Below are 26,469 nucleotides of genomic sequence, written 5' to 3'. Positions count from 1 at the left end.
ATTGCACAGGCGTATGTGCAGGCAGGGAAGTCGCCGCCTTCTACGGTGAATGCACATTCCACGAGATTGGTGAGTACATCCTGGGCCGCTCAGAGGGGAGCCACGGCTTCTCAGCTCTGTAGGGCGGCCACGTGGTCATCAGTGAACACGTTTGTTCGCTTTTACCAGTTTGATACATTTGCCTCTTCATCTACGACTTTTGGTCGTCTGGTGTTGCAGGATCCACAGAGCTCTCCCACCCGGGGCATGGTCTTTGGAACCTCCCCAATGTGAGTTCCAGTGTCACCTGCTGCATGATAGAGAAAAGAGGATTTTGGGTACTTACCGATAAATCCATTTCTCTGAATCAGCAGGTGACACTGGACGCCCTCCCAGCTCTGGAGTTTTTCCTGCCTTTTGTGTTCTTTCGTGCAAGTTCGGTTACTTTTATAGTATGATTTGATGAATGTTGTTGTCTCAATGAACGATTTACTATTGCCATCTCCTCTAGTAGGACAATTTCCTAACTGGGGGCTGATGGGGCTTAGAGGGGAGGAGTAGCCTTCCCTAATCAAATTAGTAGTGCCTAGCTCCCAGCTGTCCCAGCTCTAAACCCCAATGTGAGTTCCAGTGTCACCTGCTGATTCAGAGAAATGGATTTATCGGTAAGTACCAAAAATCCTCTTTTCCTGAATATCTGAATATACAAGGACTGAGATAGAAGATGCTACAGTTGAAATTTTCACCAGCCCTGTGCTTGGTGCAGACTAAAGGTCTGAGTATAGGCACACATTTACACTATGGGCGATTTTGAGCTGAAAGCAGCTCACTTTCACCGTTTTAGCTGCTAAATTTTAAAATTTTGACATGTTCAAATGTCAACATTTAACATGGCAACAGTCACACAATGTCAGAATACTATTTTAGTATAACCCTAGCCCTAACCCTAGCCCCAATTAGAGCCTAACCCTTACACTAGTTTCATATATCACAGTTCTGATTGTGTCAGTGTTGTGCATGTCAACATTTTAAATGTTGACATCTTGAATGTTGACATGCAGACCATCTCGACATTAGGGTTTAAATCGTCTGGATTTTGATATTTCTACCACCTTTCAGACAAGAGAAAGTGGGGACATGAGCGAGACTTTCAAATATACAGCATCAAGGGTTTTAACAAGATACATTCTTTAAATAAAGGTCATGCACTGAACACGAGGACATGCACTGGAACTGGAGGGAGGTAGGTCCAGGGGAAATCTGAGGAAAAATTACTTCACAGAAAAGTTAGTGGACAAGTGGAATAGCTACCAGTCGATGGTGGTGGAGGATAAAGGGGCATAAACTCGGAGCAATTTTGTGCCCTTTCTAAGTGATCTGACTAGATCGATTGGAAAGTAAGCACAGATCGCCCCCTATGTATGCCCCTGAGCGATGTGCGGTCCTACAGGTCGCTATTGCCCGCTAGTTAAGGCAGTGCTGCAGTCAAAATCTAGTCAAATAGCTTAGCAAGTGACACTCGACGTGTACAGAATTAGTGATAGTGATTGACTGAACCACTACCCCGCCTTTTTTTTGCTTAAGTAAAATCACTTAGCACACATCTATGTATGTGTAAGGGCTCACTGTGGGTGATCTAGACACTGGGAAATCACCTACCCTAAATAGTTTAGCAAAAATGCTTAGAACACATCACAACGTGTGTATACCCCAAAAGTCATTATAGCAAGTTAAACATGCATGGGATAGCCATAAGGATACCCTGTTCCCTTTCTCATTTTTCGAAATTGTTGATCGAGATAAGATAAGTTAAACATTATTTCACACATATAGTTACTTGGCTCCTGTGGAATGGAAAATTCAGTTTTGTGAGCAAGGCAACACAATGATGAATGAAACTTTATGGCATACCATAGTCAAAAATTTATTTATTCCAGAAATCATTTTCCAGGTAAAAGTTAAGCTAAAGTTAAAGTTCTGCAATGTCACAAAGTTCAAACTCTCAAAATAAATACAAACCATGAGTACAGATTGTACCTTTACACAACAGTCTAGTCCTTAAAAGTTAATGAACAGCTATGGACAATTGTGACACCTCAGCTAAGACAATTCTCATATTAGCCAGGGATTGTGCAGGGATCATTAGACATGAGGAATTCAGGAGCTGAGTCTTGTGTTTGCAGTAATACAGTTATCTAACTAGGAAGCCTTGTTTTCTTATTTGGGAGGTGAGGTCTCATTTGGACATCCCAATGAGATAATAGGAAGAAAAAAAATAGTGTTGGAGATTGATGCCTAAAATTGTTTCACTGGAGAAGGGAATAGAGAATACACTACAGTATGTATATATATATATATATATATATATATATATATATATATATATATATATATATATATATATATATATATATATCTGGTGGAAGTCTGGCAGTCTGGTGGAAGTCTTCCAGGGTTACAGTTATCTCCAGGTATTGATCATTTGTTATCGGGATATTCGATTTCTGTACCATTGAAAGAAGTTCCTTCCACTATTTAGAAGAGTGTGTGACAGGTTTCTACCAACACATGGCTTTCCATCATACTTAATTTTCTAAGGTTCTAATTTTAACCATTATTGTGGGATCTCTGACTAAGCGCATCACTCACATCAGTGCTTGAATTTTACTGTTCTTTCTGTGTATACTTAAAAAAACCCTGATGAATCCTTTGTAAAAGGCGAAACGCATTGGGTTATCACGGCATCTTGAAAGTAGTAAATGAATGCATCAATTACATTTTAAAGATAAATTTTTTAATAAAAGATTTTGTTTTATGATCTACAGTTGTATGCATTGTAATATGCTTTGAAAAATTACACTTCAACCAGGTGGTGGAACGTATTAGCGCTCTCTATATTTCTGTGTCTACATTTCTTTTCGTCTCCTGCTAACAGGGGTGACTTATAGAGTAGCTGCTCCCTTGTAGCGCACTTGGGGTCATTGTCCACTTTTATATATATATATATATATATATATATATATATATATATATATATATACACTAAACATCGGCACTCACCTTTCCTAGTTTTGGGGTGCCCTATGGCTTGTGACCACATTGTTTAAACAGACATTGTAGGGGCTCTGCAAACACTATATTAACTTATAATAAATAGTGGAGATTTGGTTCACGAATTGATCAATGCATTTAAGCCTGCAGCCCCCTTCACGGGACCCCACTTTTCTGCAGGTCCTAACACTATAGCTGAAAATGGCTACAATACACATAGCTATCACATCAATGTTTGATTCCAGGTATGCTATCTGGTCTGAAGCTCACAGCACACTATGCTTTTATATGTGAGCAGTTACCAACACACCTGTCACTAATCATTTAGGGAAATGGTTAACATAAATATATATATATATATATATATATATGGACAAAAAAGTGTGGCCCCAATAATGCGCTTTAAGAGCAGCACCTCTATCGTACCTTGCTGTTAAATAAAGGTACAGATTTAGAAAAGATAAAGAGAGAGGAGATAGGGGTGCGCTAGATATACCACACTGTGGCTTTACATACAATGAATCAAATAAAACTTAGAATAAAAGCAAGTAACATTTATTATAAGGTCAAATCCAGCATTCAGTTTTCATTTCGCAGTTTTTACATATATGCCACATATAGTTCAGATCCGCTTCCCAACGCGTTTCGTCCCTTGGGACTTCATCAGGGGCGATGAACCAATCTATATAGGTGGTGAAACATGCCGTTACAAACATATAGTAAAAAAACATGATGATACAATTAAAAATACATAAAATGATACAGTATGTCTACATCATATATACACTTGTGAGGGGTATATATAACCCCTGATAGGAGGAAAAAAGATGGAGCGTAAGAAATACAACATGTCTACATCATATACACATTTGTAGGGGGTATATATGAACCCCGATAGGAGGAAGAAATAGAGCAGCTAACATGAGGCTCTTCATATTTATTTAGAGGAGGAAAAATGGAGGAAACGCGGTTCATCGCCCCTGATGAAGTCCCAAGGGACGAAACACGTTGGGCAGCGGATCTGAACTATATGTGGCATATATGTAAAAACTGCGAAATGAAAACTGAATGCTGGATTTGACCTTATAATAAATGTTACTTGCTTTTATTCTAAGTTTTATTTGATTCATTGTATGTAAAGCCACAGTGTGGTATATCTAGCGCACCCCTATCTCCTCTCTCTTTATATATATATATATATATATATATATATATATATATATATATATAGATAGATAGATAGATAGATAGATAGATATATAGATAGATAAATATTATACTACATGTATTGCGTTTTTTATTGGATATACTACTGTGAAATACTGAACTTTACTACATAGAGTAGAATTTACCCGTCATGGGGCCTTACCTAAGATACTGGTAAGGGTCCCTCCTTGCTTAAATAATTCATAGCATTCTAGTTTTGAGTAAAGTACCTTGGCATGTGCACAGACTACCGATAAATGCTCAGCTGCATTAACATCAGAATTTCTTTCAAATCTGTCTTTTGGAAGATTGCTTAAAATAGTTTATAACCCTTTAACACCTCCCAAGATCCCTCATCCAGTAGGAAGTGGGACATACAGTAATGGGGGGTATTCAAAGTGGGGCCACGGCTGTCTCGACACATAAAAACACATACAATTTCAATAAAACTTATTGAATAAAAAAAAAATACTTGGAACTTGCTGTTGAACGGTGTCAACAATGTCTATGCAGGAAATTCCTTTAGTATTAAGAGTAATCATTGTTATCCTGGGTTTGTGATTAGCCAAGTAGGCAGAAGGGCAGGACAAGAGCAGGCAGAGTTCAATAGAAGATCTTTCACTAAAATGTCCATTATACAGTAAAATGAAACTGTATTAACTAGTGTTGTGTAACTTCTGAAAAAGTGGAGCAAGATCCAGCGGGTTCATTTCTTTTGCTGAAACATTTTATCCACTCTTTTACCTCAATAATATAAGATTCTTATGATGTATCAGGCAATAGCACCAGCAGACCATCAGGTAGAATCATACTGTATATTATTTATTTACAGTTTCTTATATAGCGCAGTAGATTCCGTTGCGCTTTACAATAGTAGACAGTGATAAAACAAACTGGGTAACAACAGACAGACTTGTAAATTCCACTGATGTTTAGACACGGAATAAAAATGATCTTTCTTAATACATAATTATTTGGATTTAGCAAGACATTTTACAGTTATTTATATGGGGCACACATATGTTGCAGTGCTGTACAGAGAAATTGCCATCAGTTCCTGTCACATATACACCCTAGGGTTTCATTTTTCCATCAGAAGCCAATGGCCTCTCTGCAGGAGACACATGCTGTAATACTGCCTTGAGAGCTGGTGCTGTAGTTCTTAATATGCCAATCAGGACCCTTGCCCGGGCATAGGGCATGTGGCCTATGTCAATGAGGCGTGATCTAATAACTGCTGACCTAGACACTGTCGAACATTCGACCATATCGCTATAACACAAAGTTGCGCTGCAAGTTGTAATAACTTAAATGGTAGGTAGGTTGTAAGGGCGAGATTTACTAAAGGAAAAATGCCGTAAAACCCCCGTTTTACGGCATTTTCCTATGTATCAATCCCCGTCCGCCCTGTTTTCGCAAGGCTGGGTATCGCCACCCCTTGGGTGGCGATACCCTATAGAAGCCTATGGGCTTCTTTCGCCTCCCGCCGTACGACGTCCGCGCGCCCCCTCCCTCCCGTCCTCCAAAATCTCCGGCAGGACATCCGGCTTCAGGGGGGAGGAGGAGACACAGGGGGATGCTGCCAGCCACCGAGAGGTGACGGAGACCCCCGCAGCCCACATCACAGGTATCGCGGGGGTCTCCGTCACCGCAACCCGATGCTGGCCGCATAGGTTAGTACATATGCGGCAGCATCGCGGCGGCTGCAGTGCGAAGGGCGGCGATGTATGTTAATACATCCCGCCCTAAGTGTTATAGGCCCTCGACACATGCCGATGTGTGTAGGGCTTTCTAGCTATGCTATGTCGGCTCAGCTACAGCGGTGCCATTCAGCACACAGAGCTGACAGCCCACACACAGCAAATGCTGACATCGCCAGTGTTCTCCGGTGAGACAACACTGGTGATGATGATGATATCTATGGTCCCTGCTCATTCTTCATTCTACCTGTGATAGCGCTGCTAGGGCCACATGCTGCTATCACTGGCCCCTCCACACAAAGCAATGTAGGGTAATTTTCTGAGCGATCTGCTCCGATTGCTTAGAAAAAGGCTAAAGATCGCTATTTGTGTAGGCCCCATTAGTTAAAGTTCTACCCAGATTTGCTATTGGATTGCTTTATGCCATCAACAGTATTTCTGGAAGCTGTTAGGCACTCAGGCATCACATTGTCATCAGTGGCGTAGCTAGAAATTTTTCTCCCCCCTGCCCAAAAAAAATGTGCCCCCCCCCCCCCCAGAATGGGGGAGGCAATGGACTACGGGGGCGCCACTGGCTGAGCTGACAGGCATCCCAGGCAGCAGTGAGCGCTGAGCTGGTCCCACTCCATGCATATCTAATGAGCGGGTCCTTGCCCTGTGCATATGTAATGAGCGGCACCTACCCTGTACAGGGCAGAACCAGCTCAGCGCTCACTGCTGCCTGGGTTGACTTTCAGTTCAGCCAGTGGAGCCCACCGCAGACCCCGCTGGCGCCACTCCCCCAAGCCGCTGCACGGTCTGCCACATATGTAGCTATGCCACTGTCTGTCATTAATTCAATAAAACCAAGACTGCCCTTGACTTTATTATGCACAGACAGTATCTACTGTATATTACTTTTGTCATCTCTTGTTTATACTGCACCATGAAGTGTCAATAGTGTCATATAGGGATTCAGATTGACAGAATAAGGGGAAAATCAAGTGACATGTTAAGCAAACTTTAAAAGGGACAATTCTTAACAATAGCCAATGACCCAGTGACTTGGTAGGGGAAGATGGTAAAGACAAGAGTCTCTGACTGTGAGTAGAAAATTGCCAGTAGGTTGTTTGTTTTCTAATTTTCCTAAAGGCCCCCAAAAATGAGTGCCATGCAATACTGATGTCAAAAGAGGGTTTTAATAGCAGACAATTATTTAGAAACAGCTGTCCACTGTAGTGGCCTCTATGCATGAAAGGGCTATTTACCTTAAGTGGTTTATTGATGGTATAGCTATTGAATGACTATTCAACACAATGCAATCCTTCTTTATGAACATTGTAACACGCACATGCAAGTCCCAATTTCGGACAATTGCACAATAATACTTCTCTTCATGGAATTTACAGCAGCATAGACAAATGCACTTCTCCAGTTCTATATATTCTACAAGTGTTACTTTATTTTCTTTCATTACTAAAGTTGGTACCTGTGTATTAGCAGGGCGCCCAATTTGCATACGTACGGTGCCATAGGTAAATCGCATCGCATTACTACCAATTTGCATGTACTGTGGGGCCTCATTCAGGGAGTATGGTAGATGATTGCAGTGAGTAGAGTATAGTGACAGAGCTCCATGTGGTTTGGGTGCACTTGTTAATAAAAAAAAAGTGCAATATAAGGACATTGCCAAAAGTGCGGAGTAGTACAGTAGAGTCTTATAAAGCATATACCACTCGCTAAGCAGCAGTCATTCGCTGCTAGTGAGCAGCTTAACGCTGCCTGCCGCCCTGGCAAATAGCCACCCCCGCCACAAGCGAGTATGCGAGGGGATGTGTCTGAGAACACATGCGTCCAAGAGAGAAATCCTTCATCACCGACCATCAAATATTTCTCTCCCAATAAACTGACTTTTTTCTATCCAAGTCTGCAGAAGAGGGGGCGGGCACCGATGTCATATGACATCAGCCACCCGCCCCTGGCAGGCATCGGCCCGCCTACGTTCCCAGGGGAATGCCCAGTGTTTTCATGGGGACACCCATAAAATGCTGGGTGTTCCCCTGCTCCAGCCCCTGCCCACCCCCTCCCTTCCATACCTGTACAAACGCCTCTTCAACTGTGATAGTCGTCAAAGGCTTTCACGCAATGGCTCTGCACATGTGTATAATCGGCCATACGCATGGACAGAGCCGAACCATCGGTCTCCGGAGCGAATATGCCAGTAATACGCCAATATATTGTATATTGTAACGGATCCTTAGGCAGGAGGATGATATAACTGCTTTGCCTAGTGTATTTCAACCTGGTTAGGCTTTCTTTAGGGAATGTGATATATATAATACAATGGATTTAGGTACTTGGCTAACCAAATTGTAAAAAAAACAAAAACAGTAATTTGATTATTCTCCACGAATTTCTTACAGGTTGTGAAGAGTTTTGACATGGTTCAGAAACAGGGTCGACAGCTCCTTGATACAGCTCCAACAGTTCCATATGCACCATTAAATGTGTCTGTGAATGGATCAGGCACCTGTATCTTGATATATGCAAGTCAAATTCTAATCACAGTTAATCAGTCCAATTTTGATCTGACAAATTTAACATTTGAAGCCAAAGAGGCCAATACTAATTTATCTGAATGTTCTGAATCCAACACCATGTAAGTACCTGCTTAATGCCCATGTTAAATAGAACCTTTATGGTACCCACACACAGTGATATGTGTGCTAGGTGCAATTTGAGCTATACAAAATGTGCTATGCAATTTGAACTTTATACACTGCTATTTGAACTACATAAGATTTGGACTAGACTACAATATGTAATTTAAATATGTAAAGTACATATTGCATGTGATTCCCTACACAGGGTGCTATTTAAACTAGACACAATGCTTTTAATACCCCTTTCACGCCGGCCACCCGGCAATTACCCGCCATTTTTGAGTGCCGGGTAATTTTGCCAGGTGCAGCCGAACTGCATTCATACCATCTGCAAATTACTTGGTTAAAGCTTTTCAACCTGGTAATTTGCTGAAAAACCCAGGTTTTTCGGTGGTGTGAAAGGGTCAACAAGGGTTTTAAATCCCGGTACTCCGACCCTGGTCAAGAGCAGGGTCAGAGTGCCGGGATTTAAGACCCATGTTGACCCTTTTACACCACCAAGAAAAATGGGTTCATCAGCAAATTACAGGGTTGAAAAGCTTTGCTTCTTGGTGTGAATGGGGTATTAGTAAAAAAAGACTTGCCTGCACATACTATTTTGACTTTGCGTCTACATGGGAGCACACATCACAAGACAAAATAAACATGGTACAATTTGATCTAGACACAATGCAATTTGAACTAAAGTTCAAATCACATGTGAGAATTGCACCGTATGTGGGCACCTTAAGTAATATTGCAGCAATTCCTAGTCATAGTGTTTCTTTTAAATAATACTAGAATATTCTCTATTTATAAACAAAACACAATCAAAGCCCTTATTCAGTGGCGGCTCCTGCCTTTAGACTTAAGGGGGGGCTGCAATTTCCTGGGTACTATTCGTTGCAAACAGTCATTATTTTTTTTGCAGGCTATTAGTTTGATTTGCTCTGTACCAGTGTTTGTATGCATTTACTGTAAATAAATGACGTACTCATATGCACACAAACACAGGTACAGAGCAAAATACACACTTTTAATAACTTTAATATTAATTAAAGTACACAAAATGATACTCTTAATAAAGATCTACACACACCAGAGCACCAGAGTCTCTGGTGTTGTGATTTTAACTGGAGGGGCTGCAGTCCTGCAGCCCTATAGCAGGAGCCGCCACTGCCCTTATCTATGTTCTTGTTATCTCCCACCTTGGCTTCTACAACATGGCATTCCCTTTGCTCATCTATACAAGCTTCAATGTACCCTAAATGGTCTAATGATTAATATGCCAGTCTCACCTCCAGATACAGTACCTGCTGCACCAGTCTGTAAATCCTCACATCTTCTAATATCCTAATCAAATTACGTACCAGCACATAAACCGGATTCAGTATTGAATCCCGGCGGTCGGGATCCCGGCGTACAGAATCCCGACGCCGGAATCCCGACAGCCGAAATGCCGACAAGGGGGGGACGTGGATCGCCCCCCCTTGCGGGCTCGCTGCGCTCGCCACACAGCGGGCCCGGTGCCTCGCTACGCTCGGCACACTAATTTATTCTCCCTCCAGGGGTGTCGTGGATACCCCAGGAGGGAGAATGTGTCGGCATTTCGGCGGTCGGGATTCCGGCGTCGGGATTCTGAACGCCGGGATCCCGACCGCCGGGATATTAACTGCATCCCCATAAACCACATCCCATTCATATATCTCAGACATCATCTTGAAATACTCTGCTTAATGTCCTCTTAGATATCCCTCTGACCTAAGCTGTGCTTCAGTATTGACACCCTTGTGCGACTACCCTCTTAAGAATTCCCTATAAAGCCTGACAATAGCAATTCATAACAAAGCCTGACAATAGCAATGCATAACAATAGCTAGAGGGCCACAAGTCTGGCACCCCTGTTGTAAGTTTTTGTTTTTATGCTGGTATATACTTTGTGTTATTGGCTTGATATTATTCAGAATCCTCCCATTCTTCTATTGCTCATTAATTGTACACTGCCACCACAGAGTTTTTATTGCAATAAAGTCTGGTATAAAAATGTAATAGGTATAGCGAGCACATCTTTTAATGGTGTCATTCTTCAAAACAAATTTAGATAAATGTGGGCCTGGGATATATATGTGTTATGCATTGCATTCTTCAGATGAGTTAGATCCGGCTGAAGCTAAAAACTTGCTGTATCCGTCCAAATTCCCAATTAATATTTCAGATTTTCTTGCATAGAAAAATGTTATAAAATTCTGTCTGAGCTTGTCAATATAAAATCATTATTGTTTCATTTTTCTTTTCTTTTTATTAGCTTGTCATTATTTTATTCCTCCCCTGGAAATGGACTAAGCAGCCTGGAGTTAAGGTACACTTTTAAACACAAACATGACATTCTTATAAAATAACTGTTGGGGGGAGACTTGAATGTTTATCGTGCACGATTTCCTGTCTAATGTGACAGGAGTTGGGAAGGCGATATTCAGTTTTTATTTTATTTTAATCGCATTTGTTGTGCTCAGGCAGCCCAGGCTTAGCTGCACAAAAATAGCTAAGCCTAACTAAAGTGCTGGGTGCTATCTAAAAAGTGCTGTTTGGGTCACTTTTTGAACATCACAGCTCGCAAGCACAAGGGGCTGCAAGCTGAGATGTGTCTCCCTGTGGCTCAGGGCGCTAAGTGGAGCAACGATTACTCTATTGGGCACCATCTAGTGGTGGCCACAGCAAGAAACAATTGGATTCCCACTTATGTGTCAAAATATACTGAACTTCATCTTTGTGATAAAACATCAGATCACGTTATGAGATCAGAGCAGCAGAATTGAGTTTTCACAAAATCCATAAGATACTATAATTCTGCCTGGCTGGCCAGTCAAATTGTTTAGAATATATATAACAAATTGTTATGCAAACTCTTGTATGATTTGAAAAGTTCTGATTTAATGAATTGTTTGTAATTGTTATTACTTGTTTGGTGAAGTTGTTCAGTGAAGTATAGTTTAGTGTTGCATTCTGCCTGATGTCTACTCAAACACAGTGCAAATTATCTCCTTTGACTATTTGGCCATTAGTGTTCAGGTGTAGCCTGACCTGAACAGACTCACTATATTCTTAGAATTAGTGACCTGCAGCTTTTAATAAAAAAATAAAAACAGATTTCGATTTTGTACTGTATGAACATGGCTAGGAATAACAGATGCACAGGCAAAATTTTTAAAACTATGTGTGCAAATGCTAGAAGCCTAGGAGACAAAATTCCTGATCTAATCGCAATAATGACAAGGGATGACCTAGACATTGTGGCTATCACAGAGACATGGTGGAATGAGAACCATGGCTGGGACGTAGCTATACCAGGATACAATTTATTTAGGAAGGACAGAATGGGAAGAATCGGAGGAGGGGTAGCAATGTATGTAAAGAAAAACATTAATGCTACTTTAATACAAAACATTGAAGAAAAAACTGAGGCCCTTTGGGTGACCATAGAAATGGGGGAGAAGGACATCATTCGTACTGGGGTCATCTATAGGCCACCAGGCCAGGGGCAGGATTTGGACAGGAGCCTATTGCTTGATGTCACTAAAATGGCTTTAAAGGGAGAAGTCATAATCATGGGAGACTTTAATCTACCTGATGTGAATTGGGAGGAGTCTTTTGCAAGATCATCTACAAGTGGCAAATTTCTAAATTTCCTACAGGGAGCCTCTCTCAAGCAATTGGTGAGGGAGCCTACTCGCAAAGACTCAATATTAGATTTAATACTCACAAATGGTGACAGGATATCAGACATATATGTGGGTGAGAACCTGGGATCCAGTGATCATCAAGCAGTATGGTTTAGTATCAAGGCAGGGTCCAACTCCAGTCACACAAAAACTAAGGTGTTGGATTTTAGGAAGGCTGACTTTGCAAAAATGGGGAGATGTTTAAGCAACTCATTAGCGGATTGGACGAACTTGAAAGGAGTGCAGGAGAGGTGGAGAAAATTAAAAAGTGCAATACTAAAGGCAACGGACCTTTGTATCAAAAGGGTTAAGAAAAGTACCAGGAAAAGGAAGCCAGTGTGGTTTACAAAAGAGGTATCAACTAGTGTAAAAGCAAAAAAGATGGCCTTTAGGACATACAAGCAGACTCAAAATAATAATGACAAAGAAGTGTATCTTGCCAGACGCAAAGAGGCTAAGAAAGTGATCAGGCGTGCCAAGGCACAAGCTGAGGAGAAAATGGCTCAGTCGGTAGATAAAGGAAACAAAACTTTTTTTAAGTATATAAATGAAAGGAGAAAATCAAATGGAGGAATAATAAGACTGCGGACAGACACTGAGAATTTGGTGGAGGGAGACAAGGCAATTGCAGATCATCTAAATAATTACTTTTGCTCTGTATTCACTATAGAAGGAGAAGGGAAGGGACCACAGTTAAGTTGCAAGGACATTCATAAAAATAAGGTAGATGGAGGTACATTTTCTAGGGAGAAAGTCCTAAAAGAACTTTCAAGACTGAAAGTGGATAAATCAATGGGGCCAGACGGAGTGCATCCAAGGATACTAAAAGAACTAAAAGATGTGTTGGTAGCGCCATTAACAGATTTATTCAATCAGTCACTAGATACAGGTGCAGTTCCAGAGGACTGGAGAAAAGCAAATGTAGTTCCACTGCACAAAAGCGGAAGCAAAGAAGAAGCAAGTAACTACAGACCAGTGAGCCTTACATCAGTAGTAGGGAAAATAATGGAAACACTATTAAAAGAAAGAATAGTGGAATATCTTAAATTAAACAACTTACAGGATCCAAAACAGCATGGTTTTACTGCAGGGAGATCATGCCAAACAAGTCTCATTGACTTTTTTGACTCCGTGACCAAAATATTAGATGAAGGGGGGGCTGTAGATGTGGCATATCTAGACTTTAGTAAGGCATTTGACACTGTCCCACATCGCAGGCTGCTAAATAAACTTGAAAGTGTGGGATTGGATTATAAAACAATTAAATGGATAAGAACCTGGTTGCAGGATAGGAAACAGACAGTTGTCGTAAATGGAGTGCATTCTATGGAGGGACATGTTACCAGTGGAGTACCCCAGGGATCTGTACTTGGACCAGTGCTCTTTAATATCTTTGTTAGTGACATTGCAAATGGTATTGAAGGGAAAGTATGCCTTTTTGCAGATGATACAAAGATATGCAACAGAGTAGACACACCAGGAGGGGTAAATCAAATGACTGATGATCTAAGTAAACTTGAGAATTGGTCAAGAGAATGGCAACTACAGTTTAATGCTAAAAAATGCAAAATTATGCACTTGGGACTCAAAAACCCAAAGGCTCAATATAGTATCAAGGGTACTATAATGGAAACTACTGAGGAGGAAAGAGATCTAGGAGTCACTATTTCAAGTGACTTAAAGGCAGGGAGGCAATGTAACAAAGCAATGAGGAAGGCTAGTCAGATGCTTGGTTGCATAGGGAGAGGAATCAGTAGCAGAAAAAAAGACGTAATAATGCCACTTTATAGGTCATTGGTACGACCTCATCTGGAATACTGTGTCCAGTTCTGGAGGCCATATCTTCAGAAGGATATAAATACATTGGAGAGTGTACAAAGAAGGGCAACTAAAATGGTTCATGGCCTACATCACAAAACTTACCTGGATAGACTAAAAGATCTTAACATGTATAGTTTGGAGCAGAGAAGGGAAAGGGGGGACATGATAGAAATCTTCAAATATATCAAGGGTTTTAACATAGTACAGGTGGGACATTTTCTTCAAAGGAAAACAAGTAATAAAACACGAGGACATGCACTGAAACTGGAGGGAGGTAGGTTCAGGGGAAATGTTAGAAAGAATTACTTCACAGAAAGGGTAGTGGATAAGTGGAATAGCCTCCCATCAGAGGTGGTAGAGGCTAAGACAGTAGAACAATTTAAACATGCTTGGGATAGGCATATGAATATCCTTACAAAGAAATAAGGATTAAAAAGGGTTGAGTTTACCTGAAGGGTAAAAAAGGGGCAGACTAGATGGGCCAAATGGTTCTTATCTGCCGTCAAATTCTATGTTTCTATAATACAATCAAGATCTAATCTGTGGGAGTACTATACTGTGCTTTTCTCTGTTAGTGGCAGTAGATTCACTTGGAGCCAGTAGAAGATTGGGCTAGGGGGCAGGGTGCCTTTAAAACTTAAATAACCTATACAGTAAATCACTCATTACAGCTAAGCAAAATCTTTCTCAAATGGGCAAAACCATGTGCACTGAAGGTGGGGCAGATATAACATGTGCGAGTGCATATAAATAGTATTAGATCATTCTGATTTATTAACTACATCATTTTAGCGATATCTTGTATTACTGATAGAGTACTAGTAAATTTTCGATCTTAATAAACCTATTAAAAGGTTAAACACAGTATTGTTAATATTATTTATAAGACGTTTACTAAAGAATTGTAATTCATCTCAACTTGTTATTAAGACTGATATGCACAAAGGATTGTATACTGTAGTAAATATACACAAAATACAAATAAAATAAATAGCCCCCTTTAAAATATCTTATTATTTGTGTTATATTTTGTGGCAGTCACGGCTGATGGTAAAATGTATCTGTGAACTTAACCATGTCTAGTATAGGCATAAAAAGTAAGAGTATTTCTACCATTTTATGTTAATTAATATAAATGACCATGATATTTAATCCAAATCTGAGAATTATATTTTACCGAAATATAGTTTACATAGTGTTCTCTTTGCAACCCTATAGATTTATTATGACTAATATGTTCTATCCTGGCTCTGCAAGAAAATGGTTCAAACTAGAGTCTGTCCTAATAATTCCCAACCAAGATGTACTGAGAAATGCGTCGTTCAGTACTACTTATGGCTCAGCACCAGCAGAATACTCCTACCATTGCCAAAAAATTGGGACAAGCTCACTGTATGGAGAGACGCTAATCCCAGACAATGCAGGAAATGCATGGAATATTTATATTTCTGATTTTCAGGTATGTAAAGTTTGTACTTACTACACATATTTCCAACGACAACCTGCACCTTAATGGATGTATACTGTAGGCAGGGCCGGTGCAAGTCACTGGTTCGCCCCAGGGGGGGTGTTTGGCGGGTATTGCGGTGGCAGGCCGCCGCGTTGTTCCAGGGGGGGGGGGGCGAGTGCCGCTAAGTAATTCAAGGGGTGGGGAGGGGGAACGGGTGATGTGGCGGTGGCCGTCTAGTCACTTGGGAGGGTGCCAGCGCCACTCGCCTCCATAGAGGGGGGGGGGGGGGGGGGGAACCTGCTTCAAACTGCTGCCCTCTAGTGTCTGGCACCCTAGGCAAATGGCTAGTGGTGGCTCCACAGTGGCACATGCAGGGGGGGTTTCTGAGTACCCAGAAACCCCCCAGGAATCTAAGGGCCCTAGACTGAAAGCTTTCCATGGGTACAAGAATTTAAAAAATCGGCCCTGGGGAACCGGAGATATCTGACTTCAAAGCAGTGGTCCCCATCCAAGACTGTTAATTGCTATTCCCAGTCAGATATATCAGGTTATGTCTGACTTTTTCTGAGGGTATATTCCAAAAGCTGGGACTCTCCCCCTTTGATGCACACTAGTAGTTTGTCTCTACTGATCCCAGAACCAGGGATATCAGCCTTCCAGCAGCTGGTTACTGCTTCAGCTCCACACACCTGGTATGTAGTTTTATATACTCGTTGGCGGATTGCTCTGCATTCTGAACTCTGATCCCCTAGTCCCCAGTACCATTTGGTAGAAAGGATTCTCTAGTTTTTAATTCCATTAAAAACTAAGAAATCTAGTTCCGAGAACTGGAGATATCTGCAGTCAAGCAAGCTGTCCTCCTACCAGAAAATTATGAATAATAAGCCCACTCCACTATACACCCCTCCTCTGCGTATTAAACATCCTCTACCACCCTGGAAGTTATGTATCAGGACCCCTTCATTCAGCCCAATGCCCCTTCTCCTACCTCATCTCCCATCATCTGTGCAGTAAAGGGGTAATTAGTGGAAATTAATGATCCAGGCCCTACATGCTGAGCGGTTGATATAATACCCCCTACCACCCGCGGGACATCAAAGCTTCCGCTAATAGAAACCCCAACCGCTGGAGGATAGGTAGGGGCCCCAATACATTGCTATGCCCAGGGGTCTACACTGCTATTATGTGTGTGTGTGTGTATATATATATATATATATATATATATAATTATTTATATATATTTGGTCTATCTATAATACTTTAACTCATATACTGGGTCACCTAAGTGTCCATCTCGGTGCTTTGCTCCGCCCCTCTCTGGAAACCCCCTTCTGAAAATCCTGCTCACCGTTCCTGGTTATTCCACTCCTGCCAGAAGCTTCCACGAGTTCCATCTGCCGTGTGATCCAGCTCTCTGTGTGCAGCCCAGGTTACCTGCTCAGCGTCCGGATACCAGTGGGTTCCCATGCCCGTCACCTCTCGGCTTCCAGGCCGCCCCAGTGATCACCATCGATTACCATCGATTCCCATCGAGTCCACTCCGGCTCTCAGGCCGCATCACAAGTACTCTCCTCCGGCTCCCAGGCCGCACCATGGAATACCATCGTCCGGCTCCCAGGCCGCATCCCACGGTACTCAGTACCCTATACTGTGTACACCTTGCTACCTACATTCCTCTGTGCCCTCTGTCTTGCTACCAAGCATTCAGTGCTATCGATCACCATCGATGGTTTAAGTACCCCTCAACATCTTTGCTCTACCAGTTTCCAGAGTTTAAACCCTGCCAAAGTCACAGAGGAACCTGGGTAGAGAGCCACGACCTGGTCGGCAGTTGCAGCTAAGTCCATATCCCCTTGCGGGGGTCACTGGTGAACACCACTGTCGGCTTAGACCCCGCGCCTCTGCTTTAGGTTCAGCCAATCCTCTGTGTCCCCGGCAGGTCATCATTCTCCATCCCTCCGTGCATGAGCTCCAGATATCTCAAGCCTCCCAGCTCCCGATTCCCTGCGCCCTCCACTGGCTCACCCAGGTCAGTGTCGGGAACACAGCAAGTCCAGGCCGTGACAGTCAGAATTTTAGGCTACCCATAAAATAAGTGCAACTCCAAATAAACATGTATATTATGAACTCATATGGTAATCTGGGTGGACTTTAACTAAACAGTGGATCTTACAATCTATATTCCCTACCACATATAAATGCACATACAGACATTCTAGGGTTAATTTGGTGGGAGCCAATTACCCTACTAACATATTTTTGGATTGTGGGAGGAAATCTGAGTACCCGGAGGAAACCCACGAAAGCACAGGGAGAATACACAAACGCCGCACAGTTAGGGGCATGTTGGTAATTGAACACATGACCTCAGCGCTGTGATGCTAACTATATAAATGCAGTGCAATACAATAGAACAGTTTCAAATGCAACGGTCACCAACACATGGTGGAGGCTGTCATACAATTCTCTGGGAACGGTATAAATAGGAGATGTGGGATGACTGTAGCTCAAACCGAGGAAGCCGTCCAGTTAATACAGAGGCGGAGAAACGCGTTCTTTGAGCGCTTTAGACCGGTTCCTGATAGCGGTATCAAGTGCCCTGTTATCCTACAGTGTGACAGCTATTCCTTTAAACACTTGTCCGGAGCGCAGTCCCGGTAATTCAAGGAGAGACTCTGCTGTGGACACCACCCTGGTAATAACTAAGGGTTTGAGGACAAAAGCACTTTACATTCAACACTGGAGAGGAGTGTCTTGGTTGCAGGGCTGGCAAATATATTGGATAATCTTCCATTTACCTCATGAAGAGAATTTCCTTGCATATTCCAGCAAAGCCTCAATAATTTAACAGAGCCACCATTAAGCCTCACAAATAATTGCCAGATATACATGTTATATGTTGTGAGTCTTGTGTCCCCCCCCTCCCCCCCCCGTTTTATCTAGATATATTTTGTACTGTGATTTTTTATATGAAGTGCACTTCTTGACAGAATATGTTTTAATAGATGTATATATTATAGTAATTCAAGTGACTGTTCATTGACCCAAGCAATACAGAGCCTCTTAAAGTGACAAAGACCTTGGTCTAGTCACTTGTATATAATTCTCTGGGCTGAACTAATATTCATGGGAATTCATTATTAGCCAGAGACATTGCAGAGGAACTTAGGGTTCTATTTACTTAACCTTGGAGAGATATAAAGTACGGTACTTGTGTAGTTTCATGGCTTCACTGGGATCGCATCGCATCGTACACAAATCGCATGTGATTTGCGCGCAATGCGATGGTACTTGTGTAGTTTCACGGCGGCACTACCTGCGGATCGATGTGTGGCGAGCCACCGAGCCTGAAGCGTGGGTGCACAGCGGAAAATGAGCCCGAAGCATGGTGAGCGCAGTGAGCCCCGTGAGGGGACGCAGATTATTTGATGTGTATTCCGCGTCCCCTTGCCACGCTTCAGGCTTGTTTTTCGCTAAGCTCGCCACGCTTCGGGCTCGGTGGCTCGCTGCATTCGCCACACTTTATTAAGTCAGCTCCACGCCAATGTGGATAGTGGGGGTATGAACATATCGGGAGGATGCGTACCGCGTTTGCTCGCCACGCTTCGGGCTGACGTGGATAGTGGGGGTGTGCTAAACGTGGATAGTGGGGGTGTGTTAAATCGCATCGCAGGCAAATCACATGCGATTTGCATGCAATGCGATGTGATGCGATCCCAGTGCCACTGTGAAACTACACAAGTACCTAAAGTACCAACCAATCAGCTCCCAACTGCCATATTTCAGGCTGCATTACAATAAGGCCATTTTTGAGCTGGTTGGTTTAGTAAATATACCCCTTTATAACCATATATTTCTTTGGATCTGACTCCCAGTTACTGTATAAGAATGCATTCTAATTTCTCAAATACTATGCGAACCCACTAACGTTTTACTGACACTGAGAGAGTGCTTAGCATAAAGAACCAGCAGTATGGATTACTATTTAGAGAAAATGCAGTGGCCTGCAAAGAGAAACCCATCGACCAGACAGAAAGAGTAATGGCCCCTTGCACCACAAACAGTTTTTTCATCCTCACTAATGTAGGCTTCCACAAATCTGATCAAGAACCAGGCTGGAAGTGGTCATCGCTGAGGTCAGAGACCCACACAAAAACACCTGGGCACACCTGCATTTTCACAAACACACCCAGAAACACCATGTTCCCACCCCACAATGCTGCCAGTCAAACCGTCTACTCTGCGACTACTATACGTATGGATATTTTTTTGCTAATTGACCCTGCACATGTGCTATATGAATGCTGCGAATGCATACGTTAATTACTGGATTTGCAAACTTTCTGATTAGTGATCCATGCTGAATTAGGCCCAATGTTCGGTACTTTGCCCATTTGCCGGTCATGCAACTCCAGTACATCCGAATTAGGCCCAGTGTCAGTAAATATTTGGTGGGTGGATTTAGTAATTATGGGAATGCAGCCTTATAATCCTTTGTCATGGGATGCACTATAGCTGCAGTCTGTCATTGATTGCGATGTACTCTCCAAACTCATCTGACTAAGGCCCACTGTACATATGTAATGACATATGACATATGTAACATATGTCCCTTCAAGATTAGCCAAAAAAACCTTCCCAGCTAATCAGATGATTCAGCTCTATCAAACCTACTGACACAGGGTCTGTCCGGAAAGTAATGAGACTTATTTTTTCATGCCACGCAGAACATGTGCATGGCTGTGCTGTAGGGCGAGATGGGTGGAGAGGTATCTCAGCTATACTTTCCCGTAGGTGGCAGTTGCTTGTGAGCCTTTACAGTGTAAGGATCAAGCTGTAAATTAAGTATCCTTTTTTACCTCGGCCAAAGTTCAAGATGGAGCATACCACCGAGCAACAATATGCCATCAAGTTTTGTGTTAAACTCCGGAAATTGGGCAATGAGACACTTGCCATGCTTCAAAAGGACTTTGGGGGCTAGGTGCAAGTTTACCGTTGGTTTAAATTCTTCGATGAGGGCAGAGTAGACTTTAAGGATGAACCACGCTCTGGATGACATTCAACAAGTCGAAATGAGCAAAATGTGGACAAAGTGTGCAGTGTTTTGTTCACTGACCATTGTCTGAGTGTTAGAATGGTAGCAGAAAGGTTGGGACTTTCAAAAACTACTGTGCAAGAGATTGTGACAAATGAATAAGTGATGCAAAGGGTGTGTGTCCGATTGGTTCCCAAGGTTTTGACTCTTGATTAAAAAAAACAATCGTGTCACGATTTTATGGGAACTTTTTGAGCGTGTGTAAAGTGAGCCTCATTTTTTTGACAGAGTTATAGCAGGTCCACAAGTACAAACCCTACACATTTGATGATATCCACACTTAGGGGTCAATTTAGTAAAGCTTCTAAAAATGAAAAGAGGCGATGTTGCCCATAGCAACAAATCATATTCTGTATATCATTTTCTAGCATGCAATAGAGAAATGATGCACAAAATCTGATTGTTTGCTATGGGCAACATCACCTTTTTACCTTACAAACAGAATTTAGGGGATTATTCTGGTTCACTCCTTCTAGCAAATTCCTTCTTAGATGGACAAAACCATGTCCACTGCAGGGGGCAGATGTAAAATGTGCAGAGAGAATTAGATTTGGGTGAGTTATTTTGTTTCTGTGCAGGTAAAATACTGACTGCTTTATTTTTACACTGCAATATAGATTCTCTCTGCACAGGTTACAACTGCCCCCCCCCCCTCCCTCCCATCCCCCATGCAGTGCACATGGTTTTGTCCATCTAAGAAGCAATTTGTCTTAGAGAGCTGGTCTGGGCCTTGTTACTTTTTGGGGGGTGTTGCATAATCACTAACCAGTTGCCTGGTTGGAACAAAAATCTGGCAATATTTGGGAGCAAACAACAACTGTCAATTCTCTCCCATATATTTTATATAGCAGCAGATGCTCAATTAGTTTAGTGATATCACTCAGGTGCATGAAAGGGAGGAATTATACTGAGCAATAGAAAAATACAATGCAATATCGTGTGCAATATAAGTGCGGGGTGCAGCACCCCGAAAAATCAGCATAAGCCAGAAAGCTCAGAGCAGCACACCAGTAAAAATACTAAAGTGTTAATAAATGTTAGTGTTAGGAAGCCAATGGTATATATACAGAAATTGATACAAAAATAATGAGTTTAATTAAAATAATAAGAAATAATGTTAGTGAAGAGTTTAGTGTTAAATAGAATGTAATGATGTGCCACCTAAGGACCACTAAGGGGAATTGTATCCCACACCGGAAATTTGCCTTTTAACACAGGTTTTTTTGCAGTGTGAACGGGTCGCATACCCGGATCTCAAACACAGGTTTTACCGGGTATGCAGACATGGGGTGACACGTTCTCACTGCATAAAAAACGGTGTTAAAAGGCAAATTACCAGGTAGAACTTCTTCACCCGGGAATTTGCTTTGCAGTGAGAATGGGGGTCCGTCCCTGCAGTCCCCGGCATTTTAATGCCGTGTAAAAACCCATGTATTTCTCACTCGCAGTGAGAACACGGTATTAACCCAATCTGGGTCTATGATTAACTAGCAAAGAGGCACATGATAACGGCTCCTTATTTAAAAAGATCCAAACTCAGAGCTATCTGCCTTGGAGTAACCCCATAATAGCCCCGCAGAGCCCGGTGCTCACACTTAATCAGCACTTCCCCGGCGGTCGCGGGGTCGGTGGGGCTATTGTTACGCCACTGGTAAGACACAAACATCTTCCCATCCTCTTTAGACTCCCTCAGCCAATACATGGTAATATTAACCCAATCAACTTTTATCCAGTTTGAATGGTGAGACCATATGTGAATATACAGCTAATACAGCTCTAGTTTTATACTCATTAGTTTATTATGTTTGAAATAATAATAACAACTTTTTTTTGTGTTATATGCTAAACAATAATATTCTTATCATTAAAAATTTATTTTTAAAACAGAACCGTCTTGTTATCACTGTTATCAGCTAGCGCTGGCACATTTCCTTTTTTTGTTTTATTCATATATTTTTAGGGGAGTTACTACCCCGTGCCAGCTGCTGCTAATTGCGCAACACACAATTCTTTCTCGCTTTCATATTTGCCATTAGGATTAGTATGAATGAACATGATTAATGTTAGAGATATGCAGTTTTTAGAAACCTGCACCTGAAAGAACTTTACGATTCTGAGTAAATCTGAGCCCTGGCTCGTGGTTCTCCCACCAGGCTCGGATTCCAAAACTAAGCAAAGCTCATCTTCCCAGCATGGAATCTCATGGATTTTGGATTTAATAGAAGACGATCCCACAGTAATCTGGGCACCCTTTCAGACAGTACACTTAAGAGTTAGGTTGCAGGATTTTGGGCTGCAGCAAGACTATCAGTTAAGGGCTGAGGAATGCAAGCACTACTGTGGCCAGGGCCGGTGCAAGGCTTCTCAGCACCCTAGGCAAAACTTCAACCTACTCCGCCCCCCCCCCCCCCCCCCCCCCTGCTTCTCCTGGAGGTCCTCTGCACCCACAACAGAGTACAAGGAGAAGGGGCAGCAATGTAGGAAGTATGACTCAAGGGAAAGTATAGAGGTGAGATCTTAGACGTTCCACAGCCGCCGCCTGCATTAAATACTACAAGGATCCTCATAGACATCCTTGATTTTTTGATTTGCAGACTTGGTGGCGCCCCCCAGATCCTGGCGCCCTAGGCAGATGCCTAAAGCTGCCTAGTGGTAGAGCCGGCCCTGACTGTGGCTGTGTCAGACAACAAAGGGCCGTGAACTGCAGTGCTATTGTTTTGCATTGTGTGAGTGTGTAGTTGTTATTTGGTAAAATAATAAAAAACATAACAATTTTTTTTTTTTAAATTGTGTTTTACTTTTTGTACAGTGGCACTATAACGTTCAGTAAGAGTTGTGCCACCTTGTTAATAAAATAAGCATTGCGAGTAACTGTGTAAGTTCTCATCATTTGTTAAAAATGTAAAATATTTTTAGCAATAGCACTGTGTTATTATTTTATTTTATTTATTAACAGTTTCTTATATAGCGCAGCATATTCCGTTGCGCTTTACATAGGGGACAGTGATACAACAAAACAGGGTATTTACAGACATTCAAAATGTAGGAGGGCCCTGCTCGCAAGCTTACAATCTATAGACTGTGTTATTATAATGCTCAGTATGCACCATGCCACTGCATTTGTATGTAAGTACTGTGAGCCTATATGCAGTTAAGAAAACATGTTTATTGTGCTTAGCCTTAGTTAAATGGCCCCGTCTCACCTTTTCAGACCCAAGCACTCAGCAATGTCAGATTCACACCAGTCTTACATCGGCACTAATGACTGAAGCTCATTTTCTGGATATGTGCAGTATGATTATACAGATGTAGCATAGATGGCGCAACAAGTGTGCCCACGAATGAGTCACATGCGTGTGTATTCACGCCCTACATTCCTACGGGTGATCACCAGGTGCAACTATTTGCAGCCCGATGTGCCACGCAGCATGCCATGGAGTCTATACCTGTGCATAAGCATTGAGGCAACAATGAAGCTGTACATACATTCATTTACTCCATGCAAACTAAGTGCCTATCTCCTAATGGAGGTGTATATAAGCTTTGTTTAACCTGCTAAATGTATTTACTGGAATAACCCATCATTTACATTTTTCAGATTCAAGGATTCAACATCAATAACAACATTTTCTCCTACTCAAGTGACTGCTCAACGTTTTTTACACCAGCAATCTGGATGGGGCTGGTGTCCTGTATTATCCTGTTGTGGATCTTGTCATATGGAATTTTCATGATTATGCAGCTCACAACAAATGATAAATTTGATGACTCTAAAGGCCCAGCATTGTCTGTTCCGCAAGGAGAATAAAATGTTATGCTACTTTTATCTTAATGCATGTATTCATGTTCTATGCACTCTGCTTTATGTGTAAGTGTAACAGTTTAACATACATTTGTAGATATTTTCTTTAACAAATGTGGTCCAGGTACAGTTTAGTCTCAAGACCCATACACACTTGCAGACTTTAAGCTAAAAGCCGCTCATAACAGCCTGTTTGAGCGGCTTTCAGCTCAAAGTCTCCTGGTGTCTATGCCACGGTGATGATCGGTGAGCGGTGCTGCACAATCCTGCATCATCGCCGGGAAAGCCTTTTATGTGCTGGTATTACCTTTAAGGACGGCTTTGCATAGCGATGTGCTATGCAAAACCATCCTCCCCCTGCTGAGGGCGCCAGGCAGGGGGAAAGTTGCTCAGTGTGTATGCACTGAGCTGCTTTCCCCCCCAGCGATGATACCAATCAATGCTGTCCATACACGCTGGGCAAAGTCACCCAGTGTGTATGTACCTTTACACATCTGTCGTACACCATAAGCAATTTCTAGCTTTGTATATGCAGCTAGCCACTCCAAGTAGGAACTGTGAAATAATCAGTTGTTAAAGAAGATTTCTGATTTTAATATATAACCCTCCTTATACATAGAGACAAATTCCTGGAAAAGTAGCCTTCAATGTTAAAAGTTTGGCTTTATAAGAACTGGGAACATCCATAAAGCACCTTGAGTCTTTTTGGAGAAAGTGCGCTATATAATTAAACTTACTTACTATAAATACTGGAACAACTACAGTATAAGGGTGTTTAATATTTCTACCTTTGCCAGGTACGATAAATATGTATAAAGTGTTCCAATTATCTCAATTGTGTTTACGTCAGTGCTATTTTTCAGCAGGAACCAGCAGGAACTCAGTTCCTGAACCTCTAATTACATATGACATCATCAGGAACTACAAATGTACTTTCCATAAGATAAGTTTTATTTTAAAGTCACATGTGAGTGCCTTTGTTTCTAAATGCAATATACACATCTATCTCTCCCTCCCTCTCTTTATTATATAAATTATTTTTTATTTAATTGATCCAACCCCAGACCTGGAGTTCCTGCACCTATTTTTCCAGAAAAATAGTACTGGTTTACGTGCTAAGTTGTATCTATATACAAAATGTACAAATTAAAGAAATGCGGCCTCAAAGAAACAGTTGTTTTAAATGTACTACTTTCAGGCAGTGAAAGATCTCACTTTCCACTGCAGCTTTGTTGAAATGTGAAATGGATATTGCTACCACCATTATCACAAATGAGAAACACCCCACAACCCATATTTGCCTACTTTAAAAAAAAGTATTTCAAGGAGAATGTGAAAGCTACACCTATGAGCATGGTTTTACAGTCGGCGTGTACTGGCTTGTCTGCCCAGTGTTGTAGTATTTCTCAGTATAATCTCCTTGTTTACAGAAACACACCGATACTTTTCACAGCTTATTCTTGTATTGTGTTCTACTCACATGAGGTTCCATATAAGTGGACAGGAGAAACCTTATTTGAAAATACATGTTGCCATAGGGATGATTGGGCCAGATGTATCAAGCTTCTTATTAGTATAATTTATTATTTTTCTATAAAGAAAATTATCCCCCCAAATTTTCAGCATTATTCTTGTGAGGCAAAGCTGCCTCTACCCCTCCCTGCACCACTCCCCCCTCATGTGCACACACTGCTTCTGAGTGGGGTAATTGCCGATTGCCTTTAGGCCCTCCCACTTTGGGAGGCAGTGACACCTCCTGCTGTGCCGCCTCATGTGCAGTGGCCGCTTAGTCAAATACTTAATAAGCACTGTGATGATCCTGGGGAGATCTGAGCTGGAGCTGACACCAGAGGTCCTATTTGAAAACGCCTGGGATCCATCTGCGTTTCCCTTGACACTCCCAAAAAAAACAGTTGCCAAATGCCGGCCAGCAGTCAATCATTATGTGTATGGCCAGCGATGAAAAGCCTTCAGTGGCAGCATTGCAGGAAGCGCATGAGTTAACTGGTTAATTTGTTAACTGGT

The 26,469-nt window shown here is 41.9% G+C and overlaps 1 protein-coding gene across 1 annotated transcript in view; it reads left to right on the top strand.

Moving 5' to 3' along the window:
• The window catches only part of LOC146072446 (V-type proton ATPase subunit S1-like), a 75,248-nt gene extending 50,250 nt beyond the window's left edge, over nucleotides 1-24,998 (top strand). Inside the window, exons 7-10 of the mRNA XM_083179683.1 lie at nucleotides 8,339-8,574; nucleotides 10,863-10,916; nucleotides 15,316-15,556; nucleotides 24,241-24,998. Coding sequence (XP_083035809.1) covers nucleotides 8,339-8,574; nucleotides 10,863-10,916; nucleotides 15,316-15,556; nucleotides 24,241-24,450 — 741 coding nt within the window. The 3' untranslated portion in view covers nucleotides 24,451-24,998. The remainder of the gene's footprint in view (nucleotides 1-8,338; nucleotides 8,575-10,862; nucleotides 10,917-15,315; nucleotides 15,557-24,240) is intronic.
• The last annotated feature ends 1,471 nt before the right edge of the window (nucleotides 24,999-26,469 follow it).

The sequence above is a fragment of the Crinia signifera genome, chromosome 4 (genome assembly GCF_055691185.1).
Source record: "Crinia signifera chromosome 4, ASM5569118v1, whole genome shotgun sequence".
Lineage (NCBI taxonomy): Eukaryota > Metazoa > Chordata > Amphibia > Anura > Myobatrachidae > Crinia > Crinia signifera.
The sequence above is the reverse complement of the archived record's forward strand: the minus strand, read 5'-3'. Positions and strand labels throughout refer to the sequence as shown.